Genomic DNA, 24,095 nt, shown 5'->3' on the forward strand with positions numbered 1-24,095 from the left:
TGTCCTTTGGAATTCCTAGTTGGGAGGATGTGAACCTGATGCTTTTGGTGACCACCTTGCTTGCCAAGTAGACAAAGTCTGAGCCTGCATATAGAATGGAGAAAGGAAGAGAAGAGCAGGCCCCAAAGAAGGAAGTAAAAATAGGGCATTTTGTGAATTCTTGAATTCACTAGGCTTTCAAATTGGATTAACTCCTATACTTTGTTTATATGAGTCAAAATTATGTTTTTTGGTTGAATTTCTATTATCTAAACCTTAAGTATTTTCACATAGATTCTTTATTGTATGTGGTTCTAGGTATTGAACCCAGGGAGCACTGAGGTACACCCTCAACCTCTTTATTTTTGAGACAGTTTTTGGTGAATTATCTAAGGTGTCCTGGAATTTGTGATCCTTCTGCCTGAGCCTCCTGAGTAGCTGGGATTACAGGTATGTGCCACTGCGCCCAGCAACACTTCTTAATGTTCATAATGAATCTACAGCATTATTATAGCACCTTGCACATGGGTAGTCCTCCATAGATATCTTTTGATGGAATTATAATTTGTTCATAGAATTGGTTCTAACTGGGCAAAAATCTTGAAAAAATATGGCAAAAAGGAACATAAAACAGAGTGTACATCAATCTTCACAGGGATACCACACTTTTGGGTACAGGCAGAGCAGAGTAAGGAGACAGCAAAGTAAGCATAGAGGGTACAAAACACAGCACCTAGTCAGGTATGGCTGGCTCTGGATCCTGTCTTTGCTATCCAGCAGCTGTTTGATTACAGAACAGCCTCCATGTGTCTCTTAACTTCAGTTTCCTCATCAAAACAATAATAGTACCTACAGGTCATTGGACTATTAGGTTAAATGTAAGGTAATAATATGGCACTTTGAGGCACTGTGAGTATCCAATGTATGCTGGGTTGTTTTCTAGTACTGGAGATTGAGCCCAGGGCCTTTGCACTGAACTACATCCCCAAACCTTTTATTTTTCCTTCTGAGACAAGTTCTCATTGAGTTGCTAAACTCCCCAGGCTAGGCCTGAATTTGCCATCCTCATGCTTTAGTCTCCAAGAGTGCTGAGATCAAGGCATGCACCACCATACCTGGCTATTATTGGTGTTTTTGAAGAAAATACTGTCAGAGACTTAATTCTCTGAGACCTTCAAATTGTAATTTTATCCTTGTTCGGTGATTAAAGAGGTTTAGGAGGACTAGAATGACCACATAGGAACCTAATGAAAACTAGCCTTCAACTCTGCAGGCTCCTACTTGTTAGATGGCTTTCTGATGTTGTAACAAATACCTGAGATAAATAATCTTATGAGGAGGAAAGATATATTTTGGCTCCTGGTTTCAGAGGTTTCAGTCAATGGCTATATGACCTCACTGTTTAGGGTCTGGAATGAGGCACCACATGATGGGAGCACTTTACAGGGGTAGCTGCTCATCTCCTACAGCCAGGAAGCAAATGACAGGAAGGAAAAGGAGGGCACAGTCCTTCAAGGGCACACCTCCGATGACCTGATTTCCTCTCAGTGGGCTCCACCTCTCAAAGGTTCCACTCTATTCCAAAGTACCACAGGCTGGCAACCCATGGGCCATTGGAGGACATTCAGCCAAACCTTAGCACTGCCTCCAATTTTTGAAACATTTATTTACTCATTTATTATGGTACTGGGGGTGGGGTGGGGTGGATCCCCGCCCCCCCCCTCGGAACTGGGGACCTAACAACTGAGGGCCTCACACATGCTAGGTAAGTGCTCTATCACTAAGCTATATCTGCACACAGACCCCTGCCTGAAATTTAAAGATTTAGAATAATCATTTTAATATCATAATCCTCTCTTATTGTGAAAAATACAATCCAGGACCCCTAGTTGATGCCTGAAATCTTGGACATTATCTAATTCTACATATATTGGTTTTTTTTCTATATACACATTACGTACTTATGATAAAGTTCATTTGTAAATTAGGCACAAGCGGAGATTAACAACAACTACTAATGAAATAAAACAATTATAGCCAGGTGTGGGCACAAGCCTGTAATCCCAGCACTTGGGAGGTTGAGGCAGAATTGGTGCAAATTCAAAGCCAGGCAGGGCTACATAGTGAGTTCCAGTCCAGCTTGAACTAATAGCAAGACTTGTTTCAAAATATATATATATATATAACTCTATAATAAAGTTATTTAAAACTAAAAAAAATCATATAATTATTTATAAAAAGTAGAACTGGGGGTTGGGGATGTAGCTTAGTGGTAAGCAAGAAGTATTTACCTCTTATTTTTCTAACACTAAAAAAAAGAAAAAAAACTACTAGTAGGGCCGGGGATTTAGTGCAGTAGCACAGCACTTGCCTTGCAAGTGAAAGGTTCTGAGTTCAATCTCCAGTACCCACAAAACCTCCCAAAAAACTACTAATAATTTAAATCCTCTCTATTCTCCCATAGCCTTCCTTTGGCTGGATGCAAATTTAAGAAGCTGAAACCAGATTAGATTACTTTACTTAAGAAAGGGATGGAATGTAAAGTCCACCGTTTTATGGGAAATGGGAGGCAGGTAATACATACTTTGTTAAATGAAAATAGACTTAGAATAAAAGTGTTTTGAGAAAAGAGGTTCCTTTAAAGAACCTTTAAAGAAGAGAAAGAGAGGACAGGAGAATTCATGAAGTTGGAGGAGGAAAAGGGAATTTTGAGGGGAAAAAGAAGTGTTTTAAGGAAATTTTAAAGGATGTTTTGCTAGGATATGTGATGCAAGCCAACCTATACCTTTCTGCCAAAAAAAAAATCTTCAATAGAAACCAACACTGATGTTCGGAGCCTTTAGAATCATTCTTTGGGGATTTGGGCAGCTGAGGGCACTGAGCCCAGGAAGCCTGATTACCTTTGCGCAGTATCCAGATGAACAAACTGGGCCAGAGAGGTCAGAGGATTTGCCCACAGACCTAAGTAAGGGCAAAGTCAAGACTAGAATTGAGATCTCCTCACTCCTGTTCCCCTTTTTACAAACTGATATGAGGCTTTTTTCGCTTGCTGCCATACTTATCAGCCACGTGTTGAGTGAGTCAGAATGTGGCTAGCAGGACACGTTCCTGGCCCAGCCCGCACACTGCGATCTCAGATGCGGCATTGTTACTGAGCGTTCACAGGTTCCTGCCCTGGCTTCACCATGTACCACCTACAAAGCCTTGGAAAAGTCATAACCTCTCTGAGGTTTATTTTCATCATTTGAAAAATGGGAACTAAGGTCACCTACACCTCTTGGTGTGCTGCAAGGATCAAGGAAGATGGTGCGTGCAAACAATAAGTACTGGACATACGCTTTTTTTCTTTTTTTAAAATTTTATTGGTACATTTTAGGTATACAATATAATGACATTCATCATTGGAAATTTGCACCTTCACATACTCTCTTGGTTCTTATTTTTCCCCATTCCACTGCCCTCCCTTCAACCCCTCCATCCTTCCCCATTTACAAAGACTTTGTTTCCATTTTTTCCTTTTCTCATATTAATTCCATTCCCTTCTTTCCTTCCCCTACCCCTCCCACTTCCCCTTCTCCTTTGCCCCTTTTCTTCCTATTTCACATTATCTATTATACCTTTTGGACATATGCTTTTTAAGTAATTATTATTATACTTGCCAACATAGTATTTGAAGACATAATGTGTTGCTTTTTTATTGAGGTACTGGCTTATCAGAATTCATTCTTCAAGATCTTGTTTTCTCTTAATATGTAGTACATAATCAAAATAACTTAAAAATTATGAACTTTATACAGAATTAATTCAGTTATCCACTTTTAATATTTTATATATTTTCAAGTAGTGCTGATAATTTTTTGTGTCATTTTAAAAATGTACTAATAAGCTTGGCACAGTGGCACATTCTTGTAATCCCAACATGCTGGGAGGCTGAAGCAGGAGAATCATAAGTTTGAGACCAGCCCGGGCAACTTAGTGAAACCCTGTCCCAAAAATAAAAAAAATAAAAAGGGCTGGCGATGTAGTTCAGTGTGAAGACCTGGGCTCAATTTCCAGTACCAAACAAACATAAAAACAAAGAATGTAACAGTTTAAGCATTTTCTATGGCATTAAATATTCTCAGGAACATTTTCTTTTTTGAGACAAGGTCTCCATATGTTGCCTAGGTTGGTTTCAAATTCCTGGGCTCCTCTGCCTCAGCTTTCAGAGTAGCTGGAACTAAGGTTCATGCCACTATGCCCAGCTAAGACCATGACTTTTTTATTTTTTTGGTACCGGGGATCGAACTCTGGGCCTTGCGCTTGCGAGGCAGATGGTGGAACCACTGAGCTAAATCCCCAGTCCCAAGAACATGACTTTTAATGGTGGCACAGTAGTCTATTACTTGGACATATAAAATTCATTAAATATTTTCCAATATAGATTACTTCCCACCTTTTCTATTCTAAATAGTACTTTAAAAACACCTTTGTGTATAATCTTTCTTCCAAGCTTATTAACCTCTCTGTATCTCAGAGTGCTCTTCTGTAAATAAGAAATAATAATACTATTTCTGAAGGTTAAGTTAATACCTACAAAAGACTAAAAGTTGGGCCAGGCCTATAAGCACTCAATACTGTTGGCCTCTATTATTATTAGTACTAACTTTAGATATTTGTGGTTAGTATCCAAAACATAACTGACTACCTTGGTATTAACACATTAAATTATGCCTTCTAAAAATAATGTCATATTTTTATAGCTTTTTCGAGAAATTTGCTTTTTCACATTACCTATAATTTGTTGCATGTTTCATTATGACTAGTAATTGAAATTATGTTTGGCTAGATTTTATTTCTACGCCTCAGGATGTCCTTGGAGGGAAGGTGGGGGTCTTAATGTATCAGAAGTAATTTCCTGGTTTTAGAGTTTAAAGGAAATAAACAAAGGCCTACTGATTTGATTGGCTAACCACTCGTTCAACAAGGTTAAAGTCTAGTTAAATTACCTTCTTGATATTCTGTGGTTGGACTAGCAGCTGTAGGTCAGAAGTTCAGAACAAAAAGTGAAATCCTAGGATTAACTGTCATACTTGTAACAAATAGTTTTCTGTTGAATCAACTTCCCATGGTAATTTTTTTCTGGATGAGGCTTTGCCCACCACTGGTATATGTCACATTTTTACTTGGCACCAAGTAATTTTTACTTTGCACCAAGTGCAGAGTAGGAAAGCAACTAACTGACAGAAGACAGCTTTTCAGGACCTCTGTGTCACAAGCAAGCCTTGGGTATCTGCAGATTCCGAAGATTTTGTTGTGTGGCAGCATGAAAAGGAAGAACACTGAATCAAATGAACACAGTCTACGCTTTGGTTTAACCAGCTGTGCGACCCTCTGCAAATTACTCAACCTCCCGCCTTCTTTCCTTCATTTTTGGAAACAGGGCCTTGCTATGCTCCTCAAGCTGGGCTGGAACTCCTGGGCTCAGGAGAGCCTCCTGTTTTAGTCTCCCCAGTAGCTGGGACTATGGGAGTATACCACACCAGCTTACTTAAGCCTTATCCCTCAGTTTTATTTTTCTAAAAGAAGTGGTAATAATATTTAGCTCATTAAGACCACCCCTAATTGACAGGATTCCAGGCAAGAGTATTAAAAAACCCCATTAACTGCCACTCCCTTTGTGTTTGCATGGGTTCCCGCCTCTCCCGTGCAGCACATCTGTACTGCAACTTGTATGTCCCCACTCCTTCCACACTCTTCCCCATGGCCAGCAATTTCTGCATCTCTCAGCTCTGGGTGCAATTTATCCCATGGGGAAAAGGCCCATGCAAGCCCTAAATGCAGGCTAGGGTTACTAAAGCAGAGGTTCTGGGGGTTCTGGGGTCCTGGGCACCAAAGTCTGGCTTAGAGAAAAGGGTGTGGCCATGACATCTGCCCCTACAGTGGGCAGCAGGAAAGTGGTCAATGGGGATCTCTAAAGTGTGGTGCTTTGGTTGCCTAGGTGTGAGGATTAAATGAGTTGATGACATTCAGCGCTCAGCACAGTACCTGGAGTGTTACTAGCACTCAGGAAATGATGGAGGTTATTTCTGTCATTGTGATAGCAGTTGTCAATGTAGCTGGAAGGATTTCAAAGATAATCTCATTCAGATCCTTTATCTTACACGGTGGGGAAACTAAAACACCAGATAACAAAAGTTCTCCATGATTAAACGTAGGCATAGGGTGGCTAAGTCGGTAGCTGAACTCAAAGCTCTCACTGCCCAGCTGCCTTTCCTCTGTTCCACAATGCAATCTCTCCAGTAGTAGAAACAGTCTGAGGGAAGGCCCAAATTTAATTAATTAATTAATAATAATTAATAGCCTTTGCACTGAGCCACCTCCCTGTCCCTTTTTATTTTTTTAAATTTTGCGACAGGGTCTCACTTAAATTCCCCAGGTGGGCCTGAAATTTTCAATCCTTCCTACCTCAGTCTCCCAGAGTGCTGGGATTACAGGCATGTGCCACCACACCTGGCTCAGTCCTAACTTCCATGTTCATGGTCCACAGAGGTGACCAATTATCACAGTGACCCATGTTAAAGAGTGTGTCCTTGTAGAAAGGAAAGCATTCAATAGGAGTCACAGTCCTTAAGCCTCTTATAATGCTCTTATCAAGGTGACATTGGAACACCTCAAATATTTACCGAACAGTGAGGAGCAAAGCATAAGATGACATCTTGTACTTGACAGCAGTGAATTCAAAGGACTGGGGATTTCAAGTCAGAAAAACTTATTGAAGTTCAGGAATCAGATTTGCAGACTGCCAGAGACTTTGTTTTTTCCATAAGTTAAACAAGAAATAAAACTAATTTTAAAATGATCTGTTTTGTTCTCATTTTAAACCCTAGTGTAATTTTATCCATAATCAATACTTTTTTTGGCTTTTTAGCATCTGAAGATTTATTACCTATCATACACTTAAACAGCTTCTAATTATGGGGACACACAAGCACATACAAAGGGAGAGGGCCTTTGATGAGTGTGTGTATTGTAACGATTCCCCATGTACCCACTGTCCACCTCGCTGCAGCAACAATCATGCATGGCTGATCCTGTTTCACCTGTGACTCCCTCCCCATCACTGGCAATGGACTTGAGATCAAAGGTCTGACTTTTAACAATTCCATCCATAAGTACTTTGTTTCCTGTAAGACTGGGATGAAAGCATTTTAGGCTTTCTCTCCATCTGTCTGGCTCCTTTAGACTTAGCTTGTTTGAACGGGTTGTCAATGGATCAACACCACAGGCTCTTTTCAGATACCTTGCATGATTTTAGGTCCAGATAATTCAGGGAAAATCAGTTTGAAAATTGAGCCTCTTTTGTCTGCCAGACTAGAACTGAAAAATGGAACATTTTGGATATTTTGTATTCCTTGATGAATTTCTGCCAATTCTGTATAAGGTATTTCCATAAAAGTCTTGTTTTTCTTCCCTTTTCTTTGAAGAATGAAAGCACCCTCCTTTCTTTCAAGGAGTAAGAAAAGATGGTCATTCTAGACTCTTCCATCCCTCCTGCTGCCACTCAGTAGACTCCTGCCCTGACCTCAGTTTGGATAGTCTGAGGGATGGCAATCTACATGGGGCCATGGTCCTAGAGATAAGCTGAAAAAATTTTAAAGTTTTCTTTAAAGTCATTGAATTTGAAATCACTATCCTGAAAAGACTGAAAGGAAGAAAAAGACGATTTCAAGTAAGACAGAAAAAAATTTCACATTTCCTTGCCAGAAATACTGTTCTTATTTTCAGATGAAAGTTTTGGGTATTAATTAAGGCTTTGCACTCAGTAGCTATCTCTTTTTCTACATTTTTACAGCTAATCGTCATATATATGGCACATGACTTCCGTTTAAATTCTCAAGTTTATTAGAGTGGAAAAAAATTCTCAATTATACAAGAAAGGAAAAGAGATTAGGAATCAGGTCCAACCATTTGCTTATTCATCCTCATATGGTTAAAAGATTTAAAAGAATCCACTGGTTTCTGTTTCGCTGCTACATGCAGGCCAAGGAGCAAGGAGGAAAAAAAAATCCTTTTCCTACCTATGGTGTTAAAAATACATCTCTTTTGCCTTAGGGGTGAGAAATTGCTTCCTCTTCTAATATTAAGCCAAAATATCCAAACTTTGGGCAAAATGACTCCTGAAAGGCTATTTTTCTAATTACCTACTGCTTTGTAACAAATTATCCCCAAATTTGGTGGAAAACAACTACCATTTCATCATGCCCATGGACTCTCAGCAATTCACAGTGCATTGAAGGGAGGCTTTTCTGTTTTATAGTTTTCGGGTGTGAATGTAGTTTTCAATTCTCTGGGGTATATACTTATGGGTGGAATTTCTGGGTCATGCAGTAACTTTATGTTTGAGGTTTTTTTCTTTTTTTCTTTTTTTGATACCAGGGATCGAACTCAGGACCTTGTGCTTGCGAGGCAGGCAGCGGAACCACTGAGCTAAATCCCCGGCCCAATGTTTGAGTTCTGAAGAATGGTCAAACTGTTTTCCATAGGAGCGGTACCATTCTCTATTACTACCAGCAGTGTATGGGGAATCCAGCTTCTTTGTACCCTTGGCAATTCTTATTTTCTGCTTTTTTGATTATAACTGTGCTAGAGGGTAGGAAGGGTCCTGTGCTTTGCTTAAGGAAAGCTTTTCAGCTGGTTGTGGTGGTATATGCCTGTAATCCCAGCCCTCTGGGAGGATAAGGTCCAGGACTAGAAGTTTGAGCTCAGTCTGGGCAATTTAGTGACAGTGAGATGCGGTCTCAAACTAAAAAATTTTAAGAGGCCTGGCGGTGTAGCTCAGTACCAAGGCCCTGAGTTCAATCCTCAGAGCTTGAAAAAAAAGGAGCGCCCTTCTTCAGGCCATTTACATTCCAAGGAAGCCACCACTGTAGAGATAAGGCCAATGGGGACTTTACTACTGTATGTGGAAGTTTCTGTGCTAAAGGGAGCACACATATCATCCAATAGTATATTCAGAAAAAGAACTCTAAAGTAAGCATCATTATTTTGCCTGTTTTACAGAAAGTTTAAGTAACTTGTTAGAGAGTAGAATGAAGTTTGGAAGATATGAATTTCCTGGATGTGTACAAGGGTCTGTTGGTCCAAGTGAAACATTTTTCAAAACAAAACAAAATAACTGGCAGATTGTAGTTGGAAAAAATCTAATATAGCCTCTAATATTACAATTCCTGGTATACAAACCTAGTATAATCATATCATTAAATATGGGTGGGATATCACTCAGGATATGGAGTATCACTTTCCTGATTAACATGGAACAAGATATGAAATAATGGTCCTAATCAGTTGACTCTGAGTTAATCAAAACGGAGATTATATTAAGTGTGCCCAATCCAATCATGTGAGTCCTTAAAAGGGACAAACAACAGCAGAAACTTTCCCGTTGGCCTTTAAAAACAAGTCACCAAGAGTCCTACAACTGCAAAGAACGAAATTCTGCCAGCAACCACCTGAATGAGCTTGAAAGATGATCCAGAGCTCCAGAGCGAAACTTAGTCCTGGCTACCACCTTGGTTTCAGCTTTTGTAAGACCCTGAGCAGAGAACTGCTCTGCCTGGATTTCTAACCTACAGAACTGTGAGATACTGTGTTGTCATAAGCTACTAAATTGGTGGCAAATTTGTTACACTGCAATAAAATTAATACACAAGTCAGTGACTGACTAAAGGCTATTAGAGGAAATGAAGTCATTGATATGACATTATATACAGCAGCAGTTCTCCAAATGTGGTCCCAGAGCCCCTTGGAGGTCCTTGAGACATTTTCAGGAACCTAGGAGGTTAAAACTATTTTCATAGAAATATGAACAATTTGCCACTCCCCTGTTATTTTCATAATTGCATAGTGGTTTTCCAGATGTTACATGATATATGATGATATTATTGCTCTGACTGCTAACGAAATATGTCCCTTTGAATTTTAGGGTTTAAAAAAATTCTTTTAGTATGGTACATATTGACAAATACAGTCTACGAACAAAAACTTGTTGAGATTTTCAGTAATTTCTAAATGTAATAAGGTCCTTAGATAAAAAACTTTGAGATCACTAGTCTAGACGAAATATAACCAAAGAAGTCCTGGAGAAAATCTGAAGCTATAGGATTTATATATTTAGTTAATGCTTATAGGGTATTTTGTCTTTAACTACGGTTATTAGCAAGTGTGGGACAAACGAGCTAGTCTTTGAGGTAAGACAACTACAAATAATTAGCGAAATCATCTGTCTCTTTCTTCCTCAGCTGTTTTTAAGGACATGGCCCTGCAGCATGAAGGTATATACTCTGTGATAACCTGTGGAATGGGTAGGAATGTCACAGAAGAAGTTGTTTAAACTAGACTTTGGGAAACAAAGAAGACTTTGTGGGGGAAGTGAAATCTAAGTTGGAAAGTGAAGTAGATGAACGACAAATCTTTAAGCCATTATCCTTTAGGTCTCAGCTAAAATGTTCCCCTTTTAAAGGCCTTTTCTGAGATCCTGGTCCAGTGTAGCAGCACACCTTACACTCTATCACAGTACCCTACAAGACCCTTTTTAGTACTTTTTAAAAAACTTAATATAGCTCTTAAGGTAAGTCTGGCTAGAACTAGAGTACCTTGGTTCAAATCCTAGTTCTACTGTTTTCTAATTATATAATTTTTAATAAGTTACTTACTCTCTCCATGCCTGAGTTCCTTAACAAGATTGTTAATTAAACAAGGAATTTATGTTTAGTTGGCTAAGTTGTGACCATGGGACAGAAAAGGAAACTAGGAACTAGGTCAATGTCAAGGGCAGAATTAGCAGGTGAATTCAGACATGAGAGAGGAAAAGTAAAGGTAATATTAAAGATAGAAGAGGAAGAAGAAGCAAAGGAAAGTTCTAGGGAGATATATACTTTTATTTAAATATATATTAAGCTACCTATCTATTTAAGACAGAGACAGTCAAAAAATGTATACACACTTCTGCAGTTCACCATACTAATAAATGTCTGGAAGCTAATAGCCACGACTTTGAGCACCTCTTGCAACCGTAGAGGTCAAAGGTAACTTGTATTAATCTCATGGTGTCTCAATAAATTTAATATTAAAATATTTTTACAAGTTTTTCTTTTCTTGATATATACATTTTTTTTGTGGACTCTGTATATATGCAACTAGTTAAATGTGGTAAAGGAAAAAGAAAAAACAAAATGATTCCAAATTTGTTGCTTGCACGGCTGGTATAGTGGTTAGCATAGCTGCCTTCCAAATTTGTTGCTTGCAGGATATGACAGGTTAGCAGGCCAGCAATAGTTAACTAATTCAGAAGAAAAAGGTGGCGCTATGTCAAATTCATATCTAAAATGAGTTGGCAAAAAGAATATGATTATAGATAATCTGTATTTAGAGTGCTAGAGTGATGGCCCTTAACAGAAGAAAGTTCAGAGAAATCTGGATGTATGCTCATTGCGTCAGAGCTGAAATCATGGGGAGAAATCTCACATATTGGAACACTGATCTGATGGAAGATAATTTTTTTAAACACTTGAAACAATGTTCTTATTAGTAATAAAAGGTCTCAAAAACCTTTTAGGGGATAGGGCTTTTCAGAAAACTTAAAGCACTGATTTGACTTAAGGAACTGCAGGGTAAGGGTGCATGTTTCCCATACCATAAAACTTTGGAAAGTAAAATAACAATATTTTTATGTTGCTTTTATAAAGTTGAGCTTGTCTTCCCTTTCCTTTACAGCAAGAACCTCTTGCTACTCACTTTAAAAATGTACAACACTCCTCTTGTTGATATGGTTTCACAGCACTCTCTGTTCCAGGCTAATGCTTCCTGTCATGACTTCTGGGCATCCTATTTGAAATAGCTGGACCTTCTGACCTGGCAAGCTGCTGAGACCTTTTGGACAGCTGAACTGTAGATAAAAATCTTCCAGGGAAGTAGGTGTGGGCAGGATGTGTGGTTTCCCTGCCTCTCATCTGAAGGCTGATTCAGTTAATTTTTCAAAAGTCATTTCTTACAGTAAAAGTCGCATCCCAGAATGTTTTAAGGGAAATTCAAAAAGACAAGCTAGCTTCTGATTTTCAGTTCAAGTCGAGCACTCTTTATGAATGGCACAGACACACACAGTAGGGAAACTATGTCCCCTACTATAATCTCAAACTAGCCCCTTGGCTATATGACCTTGAGGGCTCAAATTAGCCAGTAACACACAGCGGAGAAGGACTTGTTTACTAAATAATCTAGAACTGAGCAAGAAGATGTGATAACATGTGTCTCAGCCCAGCTCTGAATGTCTGTGCAGAAGCCCAAACCTGGCAAATGTATTTTTAAACTTTTAGTGATATAATACACATAGATTCCTTCTCTGACATTCCAGGCTAGACACTAAGATGAGGCTTTGTAAAATATCAGGGGCATATGTTTCTGGAAAAAATTATGGCAACTTGTGCATAACTCTCTCTGGTCCGAGCACTGTGCCCTGTGGCCTGACAGGAGCCTTTTCATCAGGATTAGCTCCAGGGTGGGGAGGTTGCCCCACAGCACTGATGGGTATTAACTGAACCAAAATGCAGTTCATTTTACCTCTCCAACCATCCACTCCAGGCCACTTAGGAACAAAGTACAGAGTACAGAAAAATTCAAACGTGAATCAAAAGCACATGTTGCTGTTACTATAAAAAAAAATCACTTTCTCTCTAGAAAAACAAATGTTTATTTTGTCTCAGTCCTTCATTGATACCCTACTTCCTGATACTACAGGTCTATAGCTCAGAAGAAACAGAAACAATAACTGAGATTTGAGGATTTAAAAATCAAAGGACAGTGAACCACCACGTGGCTGTTCCATGGCTACCGAGTCCAGATGGCAAGATATCCTTACCATTCTGAGATGTCTTCTGCACTTGGTTTTCTCCAGCCAGAAACCTAAGAAAAGGTCCTGATGACACACTTGTCTCATACAAGGAGTTTTTCTTAAAGAACAAGAAAGCCTAGACTAATCTCAGCATTTTAATTTTGCATCACTTTGGGTAGTCCTATGTATTTTAAATATACTTCAATTTCACCATTTCTTTACTAGATTTATACTTTTAACCAAATTATTTAAGAGTAAAAACACTGGTAAGGGCTGAGGGCATAGCTCAGTGGTAAAGTGCTTGCCTAGCATGCATGAGGCTCTGGTTTCAATCTCTAGCAGGGGAGATATATAAATCTGAGACATATATACAATCTGAGAAATCTATCTATCTATCTATCTATCTATCTATCTATCTATCTATCTATCTATCTCTCTATCTCTCTATCTTAAGTGCAGTTCTCATTTTTTACTTCTTTGGTAAAGGAGCAGAGCTTACAGGGAAGGGACAAGAATTCTTGGTTACTGAGGAGCTTGTTGTGACAGACATGGCACCACAAGGTACATAAAGTCTCAGGTAGGAGCAGCTACACACTCTGGGGTCTAAAGTGTAGGTCCTTTGTTCAAAAGTTACAGAAAACGCTGGGGATGTAGCTCAGTGATGGAGCACTTACTTAATTAACATATGCAAGACTCAGGGTTTAATTCCCAGTACTGCAAAGCAACAATAACAAAGAAAACTAAAATAAATAAATAAATAAAATTACTAAGAAATTCAAGAGAGTGAGAACATAGTATGAATCCAGGAGGAGGGGCCTCCTAATTGTGGAGCCCAATGGGATCACAGGCCACATCCTTGTGAAACTCACCTCATTCTCAAGCCCTGGCTTTGTCACTTACAAGGCATGTGATCTTGGCCAAGTCATCTGTAAAGCATGGATAGCAATAATCCCTACCTCATCAAGTTATTATTAGGATTAAATAAGACAATATTTGAAAAAGAATACCTGGCATACAGCATAAATAATATAAATGTTCAGTAAACATATGTTGTAGCAGGTCTAAGTATCTTAAAATGCCAGACACAATCACAGCCACGACATTGTAAATTTACTAAGACAAATTTTTAATGTTTTAAGAGTTTAGATTCTTGATAATAACAGCTTTATTTCCATGACAGTGGTCACCTTTTATTTTAACAACGTGGAGATTTAAGGAGATACTCCAGATTGAAACCAGTTACTCATAAAGCAAGACTGAAGAATGAAAAGATACTGGTTATGCTCAAGGTTCTGGAAGTAAGTACAGTGCAAACTGTCATGAAGCCAATTTAATATAACCGTTTCCTTTATGCTGAAATAATTCACTGGGGACATCACTGCTTCCATACAGGAAATAAAGCCTGTTGTATCTGAACAAAACTAAGGAATACCTTTCTTTATTTTCGTTTCTTTTTACAATGGAGAATTTTTTTTTTTTTAAGCTGTAGAACAGGAAATGTTACTAATCACACAAACTATATTTCGGGTTAAAAAATACTACTCAAATAGTAAAAAAAAAAAAAAAAGCTTTCAGACAGTGATACAGACTTTTATCTAAAAAAGAAATTTGGAGTATAGAGGCATAATTAGTTGATGAGTACTGTGTAGTAATGTTTATCTTATAAGAGAAGCTTCAATTTCTTCACTGAGTTATTTACACTTTTTTTTTTTACTTCTGACCATCAATAATTCTCAGGACTTTCAGAAGCCTTTACAATAAACATATCATAATAAATACTGTCGGCTGCAAAATTCTATAGATGTTAAGTTTTCATTTGTCAAACAATTCGTCCAAGGTACACAGATTTGGGATACTTCTCTTTAAGAGTCGGCCACTGAACAATGAAATAATCCGAGAGATGAATCAGAATCTTTCCAGAGAGGGATAAGGTTTCCACTCGGCAGATGCTTTCAACGTAGACAATGATCACTTTCTTTATTCCTAGTATTCCAAGGAGAAGGGCAGATACACAGATAGGAACACATGTTCCTGGTCCATTACACAACACCTTAAAAAAAAAAGTTGAAGGTCAAATTAATACAGAGGAATAATCTAAATGAGGTATTTTGCATTAGGAATAGTCTGATTGTAGAGTCGATTTCTGAATCTATTCTGTCCTTGTCAAGAACCAGGATGTAAAAAACAGAGCATGTTTAAGCCACTGTACTTGGGAACCATGTGAAGATGTGTGTTGTCTTGGCTCTCCTGCTCACCAGCTCTGTGACTTAGGGCAAATCACATGATGTCTAACTTCTAGCACAGTGAGTGCCTGGTGCTCATTCAGCATTCACTGGATGGGGATGTGCTGCTCTTTTCTGACTGCTCTGTAGATCTTGAATGTCACAAAAATACACAGAAAATATATGATCAACTAAGGTTCATTTAGTTTTCTTTCCTATACCAGCTCGTTCTTGATGTAGGAGAAGATGTCTTTACATGACTACCATATAGGCTGTTTTTATGGAATGTAAAATCATTTTGGGGGTTCAGTACAACAAATGGGATATTCAAGAGAAGGTTAACGTAGGAAATGGATTTCCCTCAAGAGGGCTTAATCTATGCTTGTGATACAAAAGAGTTTTAATTCTGCTAATTTTTATAGAAAGCCACTAGTTAAAAACAATTTAGTTGACTAACCTTACAAGAGAAATAAAACTTAACAGAGCAATTGCAAATAATTTTTATAAATCTTTGAAGAAAATGAGAGGAAGCATATTTCATAGGATTGTTGATAATTTATTACTATTTTCAGAGGAAAAAGCATTTTATATAGTATTGTAATCATAAGCTCATGTTGCCTGAATTAGTAAATCCTAACAAAGCATTTTTTTCCACAAACCACAAAACAGGAGGTCTGTGGTTGTCTGCATATGCCTATGGGGTATGATTTACAATGTCACATGACTTTTCCAGCTCACACTCCACACAACTTATCTGGCATCACAGAATCTTAGAGTGGGAAAAGGTTCTCCTTTAAGGCCATTCCGCCTCCTTATGAATATGGTCAAAGGTACAAAGATTTGATAAGTCATCTATTCTAGGCTTTTCTTTCTGGAGGCATGACCACTTGTATCATCATTCACAGAGCTTTGGGAAGAAAGACTAGCGTCTTTTAGGTGGGATCTATCTTTCTTTTGACTTTCTGAAGCTCTCTACATACAATTTAAACCCCTTTTCTGTCTTTCATGGAGAACTTTCGTTCAGACATTCTCTTGAATTACCAGCCACAGAGCTGCTCTACAGACTGGTTTTTAATCTCCATTAAGTTGTCCCTATAACTCTTCTTAGTAGACAACCAAGACAGTATAAAAGAAAGAACATGGAACCGAGAGTCAGGGGAGCAGAACTGAACAGGCTGCAAACTAGCGCTGTGACTGTGGGCATCAGCAGCAATGACAATCACCACTTGAGTTCTCCCACCCCTAGTTACTACAATTCACTATGGCCAGGTACTGTACTAAATATTTTACATGTTTTATATTTTAATTAATCTTCACATCCATCACTTGAAGCAATTTTCATTATCTCATCTCTCAGATAAGGAAACTGAGGCAGACATTGAGCAAGTTGTTTGATCACATGTTTAGGAGGTAAAGAAGAAATTGCTCAAAGTTGCTTTTTTCCTAATGACTTAAGTTATCCTATCTAAAACATACGGAGATTGGATTAAATGACTTCTGTCAGCTTCAGGAGTCTATGTTTCCATGATTCTAATTTGCCCCTAGCTTTGTCTTATGCCTAAATTACAAACTTGCTCTGAATCCTTCCAGGGCTTATAATTCTAAAAATCCTTTTAATGCAAGGCATTATTGAAATTTTGGACTGAATAATGTTTTTTGCTGTTGTTGTGGTACCTGTCCTATGAATCACATGATGTTTAGTACTCTTGACCTCTGTCCACAAAATCCTAGTAGTTAAAACAATCAAGAATGACTCCAAGCATTGCCAAATGTCTCCACTTCACAACTATGACATTAATGTACTTTCTAATCCTTGGATTATTTGTGTTGTTTGTTCTCAATCCCCCCCCCCACACACACACCCATTGGTGCTGGTGAATGAACCCAGGGCCTTCTGCATGCTAGCGAAGTGCTCTACCACTTAGCAACATCACCAGCCCTTAATCTTCTTTTCAATGGTACAGAACAAAAATTGCAGCAAAAAAGAATGTAAGGCCTATTGTGAGATCTCCAATGTCAAACTATTCTCACATTTGTTGCCTTTTACATATCCACATGCATTCATTTCAAAATCTGGCTGACACTTTATACGCAGATTATGCATACACTGATAGAGAAATCTGTATATGATTGGGTACTGGTGAGAGATGAATTAATAACCCACCACTAATAAGATAAGACTGTTCAGCTGAAAGTAGAAATTAGAAGTATTTTGTTTATTATCTCCATATTTTGAGGTATCTTACTACAAAAGTCCCAGGTACAGTAAAATCATAAATCAAGAATTGGAGTTGGGCATGGTGGTGTACACCTGTAATCCCAGCACTCAAGAGGCTGAGGCAGGAGGATCACCACAAGTTCAAGGCCAGCCTGGGCTACATAGTGAGATTCTGTCCAAAAAAAAAAGAATTAGAAAAAGGGCAAGGGAGTGTAGCTCAGTGGCAGATCTCCAACTCTGCAAAAAAAAAAAAAAATTGGTTTTAAACAAAAGCAAATTAATCTCATGGAAAACAACATTTAATTAAGCACAGGTTTTCACTTTGAATTACAATAGCCTAGACAATTATTTTTAAAAATGTGGATTACAGAGTTTTCATTATTTGAAGAAGCATAACAGAGAGACTATTCCAAACATTTAATAACAATGAATCACTGAAACAGCCTGGGTAAAGATGATGTTAAACAATATGGAGCTGTCTTTTTAGTTTTCTAAAAACAGATATATTCTTCATATTTCCATTTCTGAAACTATTAATTCTCAATAAGAATGCAGGACTATCTCCCTGGCCGTCCTTTCTCCCTCACCACTCTGTAAGCTCCTTATAGGTGAGATCCATTTCTAGGACAATCTATATACTCTGCACCCGGAATAAAGTAGGTTGAAAAAGACAAAGGGACGGAAAGAAAGGAGCAAGAGAGTGAGAGAAGTGTGAATCCTTCTTCTACGTGGAGCCAAAAGCTCCCTTTGACAGACTTGGCCGTTGTACTCCATCATCTACACTCATCATAGACACTTACATGGTTGGGTACCACAACGGCTGTAATTACAGCTGCTTCTTCTACTACTTTTTAACCATCCCACATCTGTTCACCTTTTTCTCAGGGGAACCACTATATCCCTTGCTCTCAATTTAATAATCAATTTGATTGGAGCTGACTCCACATCTACTGTAAGGAGAGGACATATGACTCCAGTCTGACCAATCACAGCACCAAATTTCCCGGTGAAAGTCACTCATTCAGGGAAGAGCACACAGCCCAGTCAGAAACCAAAGGACTTTGTGGAACATTTGTTGGCACTGCTGAGAGAGTAGTGCCTTTTCTACTGTTCTGGAACCCAGGAGGATGTGGACCTGGCATAGTTAACATCTCATTTGCCAGATGGCTGTAATTACAGCTTCTTTTTAACCATCTCACATCTGTTCATCTTTTTCTCAGGGGAACCACTATATCCCTTGTTAGAGAGCTAGAGAATGAAGCCAACAAAAAGCACAGCAAAGCTGAGAGACAAAGACAGACCAGATCTTGAAGGTAGCATTTAGGATCCATGAATCCAGCTGTGCCTGAAGGAAACCAGATCTCTCCCTAGACTTGCCAGGTATGTGATGGAATACATTACATTTTTGCTTAAGCCAGTTTGAACCAGGATTTCTATCCCTGGGGATAAAAAGCATACTAAGTGATATGGTCTTTTATTTTGTCTAACTCTCTGACTGGTCTCTGGTCATCTGCAGCACCAACCAGTGTATATTCAATATGTATCTGCTAGATGAATCTTGCAATCAATAAATAAACTTCTCTAAAAGCAGGAAGTTCAAGAGACATACTAAAGATAATGTAAGTTGCAGATCTAAAAAAAATGAAAAAGGGCTATATAAGTCACGAGCAGAGATGAGCTAGATCAAGAATCAAGAACAGTTACACTAGGATTGTTGTTCTGTAGATCTGGGTCACCACAGGTCAAGTCCTGTGACTGAAACATAACATCTGCATATATATAAAAAGACATACTTAAGTTGAATAGTCTGAATTCAACTTCTAACCCAGGAGGAATCACACACACAGAGTTTGGGCAAGATGTCTGGCGTTTGCGGTTGGTTGTTGGTCAGAGATTACGTAGTTGAGGGTGGTCCAAGGGTGCTTATGAAGGTGAGACTGGAGGCCATGGATGATCCAGTGAGGCTTCAATATTAGGAGACTGACAGAGAAGCAGAGTCCAACTCTGTGGCACTGGCCTGAATGCCAATGTCTTACAGCTTCTAGCTGGTGGATTTGGAGGCTGGAAAGAGTTACGAACTATGGGAACAGAGCTTCAGGGAAGGTTTTATTGGTGTCCTAGAGCCATGAAGAAGCCAGAGAACTAAAGCCCACACTTAAAACTGAGGCAAGTAGGCAGGTAGTCCACATGGAGGTCACAGGTCCTGTTAAATCCAATTCTTTGGTTTATAGGCTAACATCCCCATATGGAAAGGTAATATGGTGGAGATGAGGAAGTGTGTAAATAACGGCACAGAGAAACAGGAGATATAGAAGAAGAAAAGCTTGGTTGTAGCACTTAACAGGAAGCAAGGTGGGGTAAAATATTTAAAGAATGGTTAGAGAAATAAGAGGAAAACCACAAAGCCATTTGCCTATCCTCAAGAAGGTGTCAAAGATGAAATGATTAATGATTTTTTTTTCCAACCAGAAAAGCAACAAAGAAGAAATCGTTATTATTTGGCCAAAGAACAGTAATGGAAACCTCAAGAAGTCCTTGGGTTAAAATAAGAAGTACAAACAGCAAATAAGTATTTGAAAAAATGTTCAACATCACTGGTCATCCAAGAGATGCAAATTAAAACAATGCTGAGATTCCATCTCATTTCAGAAAGAATGGCTGCTATCAAGAAATCAACCAAGAACAAATGCTGGCAGGATGTGGGGAAAAAGGAACCCTTTGCAGACTGGTGCAACCACTGTGGAAATCAGTGTGGAGATTCCTCAAAAAATTAGGATTAGAGGACCCATTTGACCCAGCTATTCCTCTTCTGGGTATCTTCCCCAAAGAATTAAAAGAATCATACCACAGTGATATATGGACACTCATGTTTATAGTGACACAGTTTGCAATAGCTGAATCTTGGAAATAACCCAAATGCCCATCAATTAATGAATAGTTAAAGAAGATGTGGCTTTTCTATACAGTGGAGTACTACTCTGCCATAAAGAAGGATAAACTTGACACATTTATAGCTAAATGGAGGCACCTTGAAACTATCTTCTTCTTTTTTTTGGTACTGGGGATCAAACTCAGGACCTTGCGCTTGTGGGGCAGGTGCAGTGGTGCTACTGAGCTAAATCCCTGCCCCCTTGAAGCTATACTCTTAAGTGAAATAAACTGGACACACATGTAAATATCACATTGTTTCTCTGGTGTAAGAAACTGAAAATGTAAATAGGGACCAAAATGTATAACAGACAATGTGAAACAAAAAAATCATTCAATGGGAAGGGGGAACTAAAGGGGGGGGGCAAAGAAAAAATGAGAAAAGAAAGAGAATATGAAACAAGGCTTTAGTAAATAAGGAAGGAGAAGGGAGTTAAGGGAGGGGAGGGGAATAGGAAAAAAAAAACAGGAATCAAGATACTTCATGTCAAGGTACAAATTCCCTATGATGAATGTGATCATTATGTAAATCTAAACTGTACCAATAAAATTAAAAATAAAAAAAAAATGGGACAGGAAAAGAGGGCACATGGTGTGGGAGAGAGAGGCTCAGGTAGTAGCTGGACAAGCCAAGCAAGGCTGGGAAAGTGTTTAGAGAAAGGATAAATGATCCACACAGGAACATAAAGATCAGTGTGAAAGAAGCAGTAGTAAGGGAAGAACTGATCCTATAGAAAAGGGTGTGTTCTTTTAACACTCAGAGAAACAAATTCAGAGTATTTGGTTTATGAGCTTGGTTTAGGAAAAAACTGACTTTCTGATGTGATAAAGGACAAAAATGGTGGACAGGAAGTATGCCATCAATGGGTTTTCTTTTAAATACAAATAACTTTTCATTGCTATGTGGAAAATAAATGGGAAGCTCAAAGAAGTAATCCTTATGTAACCAATCTGTTAACATTTTGGTTTATTCCCTTGTAATTTAATCTTCATATATAGATTCTATTATAAATTTATATATGTACACATACATTAATGTGAGATCTTATTTACGAACACTGTAAAGTTCTTTTCAGTTATATTTTTGTTTGCTTTTAAAATACTTTTAGGGCTGTGAATGTGACTCAGTGGTAGAGTGCTTGCCCAGTAAAACACAACAAAGACCAAAACAAAACTTTTCAAAATCCTTGATTTTTAATGACTACCTATATTTAGTTCTATATATATCTCATAATTTAACCATTCCCCTATTCATGCAAATGGCTATTTCTAGAAATTGTTGAAAATTTAGACTGGCTCCTTTTTTTTCCTTTGCTATTCTAGATCGTGCTGTTATGAACATCTCTGTGTATAAATCTGTGACCCTTAAAGTTTCTTTTTTGCACTGAACTATGTTTCAGAGTTCTTGGTGAGTCAGAGGTAAGCAAAAATAGATTCAACGATTTAAGGAAACAGTAAGAAGTTTAATAAAACAATTGTTATGGATAAGGCATGGGCAGTGTGGTCTTTTTAAAAAATTTTGTTTTCTTTTTTCCTGGTATCTGAGTGATTTTCCATCGTATAGTTCTAGTGGCAGGCAAATACCATCTCTCACAGCAGAGTGAGATACTTTTCTTGGCTCTTTTGCAGCTAGTGGCTGGGTCAGTGACTTGGCCAGATATTTCTGCCAAAATCTGACCAGGAGCTAGTGGTGCAGAGGAGCAGGGCTGGAGCAGAAGCTGTTCTGGTAGCAAGGGGGCCACTGGCAGAGTCCAGCATTCAGCACCTATGGTGCTAGCTGCAGTGGGCTCTGCCCAGCAGTGGTGGCAGCAGGTGTCCCCTGAACTCAGTTCCTTGGCCCATGGAAATCTGGACATGGTTCTAACTGCTCAGGTCCCACTTTGTACCTCTTGTTTTGTAAGGCTAGTTCATTAGCATTCCTGGTAATTCTCAGAGTTCTCTATAGCCTTTTGCTAAATTATTTTATGTTCCATGCAGCCAGAAGAGAAGATAGCTTGCTACCAAGAACCCTAACAAGTATGGAGAAAATAAAAAATTGTAAGAGCAGCAAATGCAGAGCCTAGAGAAGGAATGAATCACACTAGAATGGTCATAGGACTTCCTCAGGCTGCACTAAAAGCTCTGGCCCGTGAACATGTGGAGAAAATGATATAGCAAAAAGAGACTGGGTGAGTGTCCCAGGGTATGAAAAATACAAGCAAAAGGCTGCATCTGAGGGCAAGAGCTATGGGATAAAAGCCTCAGAAAGTGGACAGAGAAGCATCTGAGAGTAATCAAAGGAGTAAGAAGAAAATGCAGTTGGCAGGCAGGTGCTCTCTACCACATAGCAGACTGGAAGGCTGGAGTGAAGCCTGAGGAAAGACAGTGCTGAATGCCAGTGATCAGTGAGGTGGACAGCAGGAAGGAAAGGATGTGTAGCACCCTGGGTGACGTACGTGCTTGGCTCACATTAGGGTACACTGCACTTCTTTTCTATGTATATTTAATGATTTGAGTAGTAGCAGTTAAAATGAAACACATATATCAAGACCAACATGAAATAACCAAAAAATTCTAAACACTTAAATCACCAACCATAAATGAACCTCACGGTCTCTTACAATTTTATTGCCAATAGTACTTTCAGAGTTGTCATCATTGTGTATTCAGCAGTTTGAGGTCTTTTCCACTTATATAACAACTGCTATTCTGTGCTTCTGCAGAAGTATTAGATGTTCCACTGCATGAAAATGTCAGTCTAGCTAACCACCTTCCCCCTAGAACTCATTTTGAAAATTTTTTTACCATATTGTCTTTTAAAACGGTATGAAGCTGACTGCAAGAAAGGGAACTGGTGATTTTAAGTTAAACTTAAGCTAACGGTGAAAGTATATCACAGTCACTTTTCAGTTTCTCTTTACCCAGGCATGGCTTACATCTTTTAAAAATTTAAACCATTATCAAAAAGTTTTAAGTTTTCTTGTTGAGTCAGAGTCTTGCTATGCAGTTGAGGCAGCCTCAAACTTATCCTTCTGCTTCAGTTTCCAGAGTGCTGAGATTGCAGGCATGTGACAGTACACCTGGTTAGTGAGTTATAAATTGTTTTCATTTAAGCAAAGGGGCTAATGTTTTAAGGACACTAATTTTATTGCTGGTTCCCCAAACATCAATTACTTGAATTTTGCTTGGTAACTACAACAACAAAAAACCAAAATCCAAAAAAATCCCAAAACAAAACAAAACAAAAAATTGTTCACAATCTAATCAAATAAATAACTAGAAAGAATGGTTAACTTTGGGGCTATAGAATCTTGTCCGACAGCTAAGTTCCCTAAACTGGCATTCTATCATCAATTTCTTCTGTTCACTCAGAACACTTCTGCTCACTGTATATTTAAATAATAAATCAAGAAGCTGAATTAGCCATGAAAGGATGAATATGGATGCAGCAACATGGAAAGAACTGGAGGACATTAAGAAAAATAAGCCATGGCCGAATCAGCTTGCTGCAGACAGGCAGGTCGGCGCACACCCTACCGAGGTCCCGAGTCACACGGAACATGCCGAATCAGCCCGCGCCCCGGCAACAATCCACTGGACCCACTACCCCCGGCTCCTCTATACAGACACCTGGTGCCACACTACGAAGATGCAGAGGACACCAGACCACCAGACCACGGTACTGAGTCCGGTTGCTCCCGGCCCAGACATAGGGGTTTCTGAGCCGCTGTCCCACTGCTCCTGGTCCACAGGAAGGGGCTTCCCGGCCACCATCCCTCCCGCTGCTCCCAGCCCAGAGGAAAGGGCTTTTGGGCCACCTTCTGTCCCGCTCCTCCTGGCCCAGAGGAAGGGGCATCCAGGTGACCATCCCTCCCACCGCTCCCGGCCCAGAGGGAGGGGC

At 39.0% G+C, this 24,095-nt stretch overlaps 1 protein-coding gene and 1 long non-coding RNA gene across 4 annotated transcripts in view; one reads left to right on the plus strand and one right to left on the minus strand.

Annotated features, from left to right (window-relative positions):
• The window catches only part of LOC106009096 (uncharacterized), a 50,772-nt gene extending 26,784 nt beyond the window's left edge, over window positions 1-23,988 (plus strand). The window contains exons 3-6 of the long non-coding RNA XR_001183220.3: window positions 298-429; window positions 14,028-14,145; window positions 18,508-18,667; window positions 19,757-23,988. This is a non-coding gene — a long non-coding RNA (uncharacterized LOC106009096). The remainder of the gene's footprint in view (window positions 1-297; window positions 430-14,027; window positions 14,146-18,507; window positions 18,668-19,756) is intronic.
• Window positions 13,950-24,095, minus strand: part of Alg14 (ALG14 UDP-N-acetylglucosaminyltransferase subunit) — a 110,901-nt gene continuing 100,755 nt past the window's right edge. For all 3 annotated transcript variants that reach the window (XM_087213168.1, XM_004841222.3, XM_087213167.1), the window contains one exon: window positions 13,950-14,897. In XM_087213168.1, the coding sequence (XP_087069294.1) occupies window positions 14,667-14,897 (231 nt within the window). In that variant the 3' untranslated portion in view covers window positions 13,950-14,666. The remainder of the gene's footprint in view (window positions 14,898-24,095) is intronic.

Source organism: Heterocephalus glaber, unplaced genomic scaffold (assembly GCF_053883595.1).
Source record: "Heterocephalus glaber isolate CG9 unplaced genomic scaffold, H.glaber_assembly_v1.0 deba00001442, whole genome shotgun sequence".
Lineage (NCBI taxonomy): Eukaryota > Metazoa > Chordata > Mammalia > Rodentia > Bathyergidae > Heterocephalus > Heterocephalus glaber.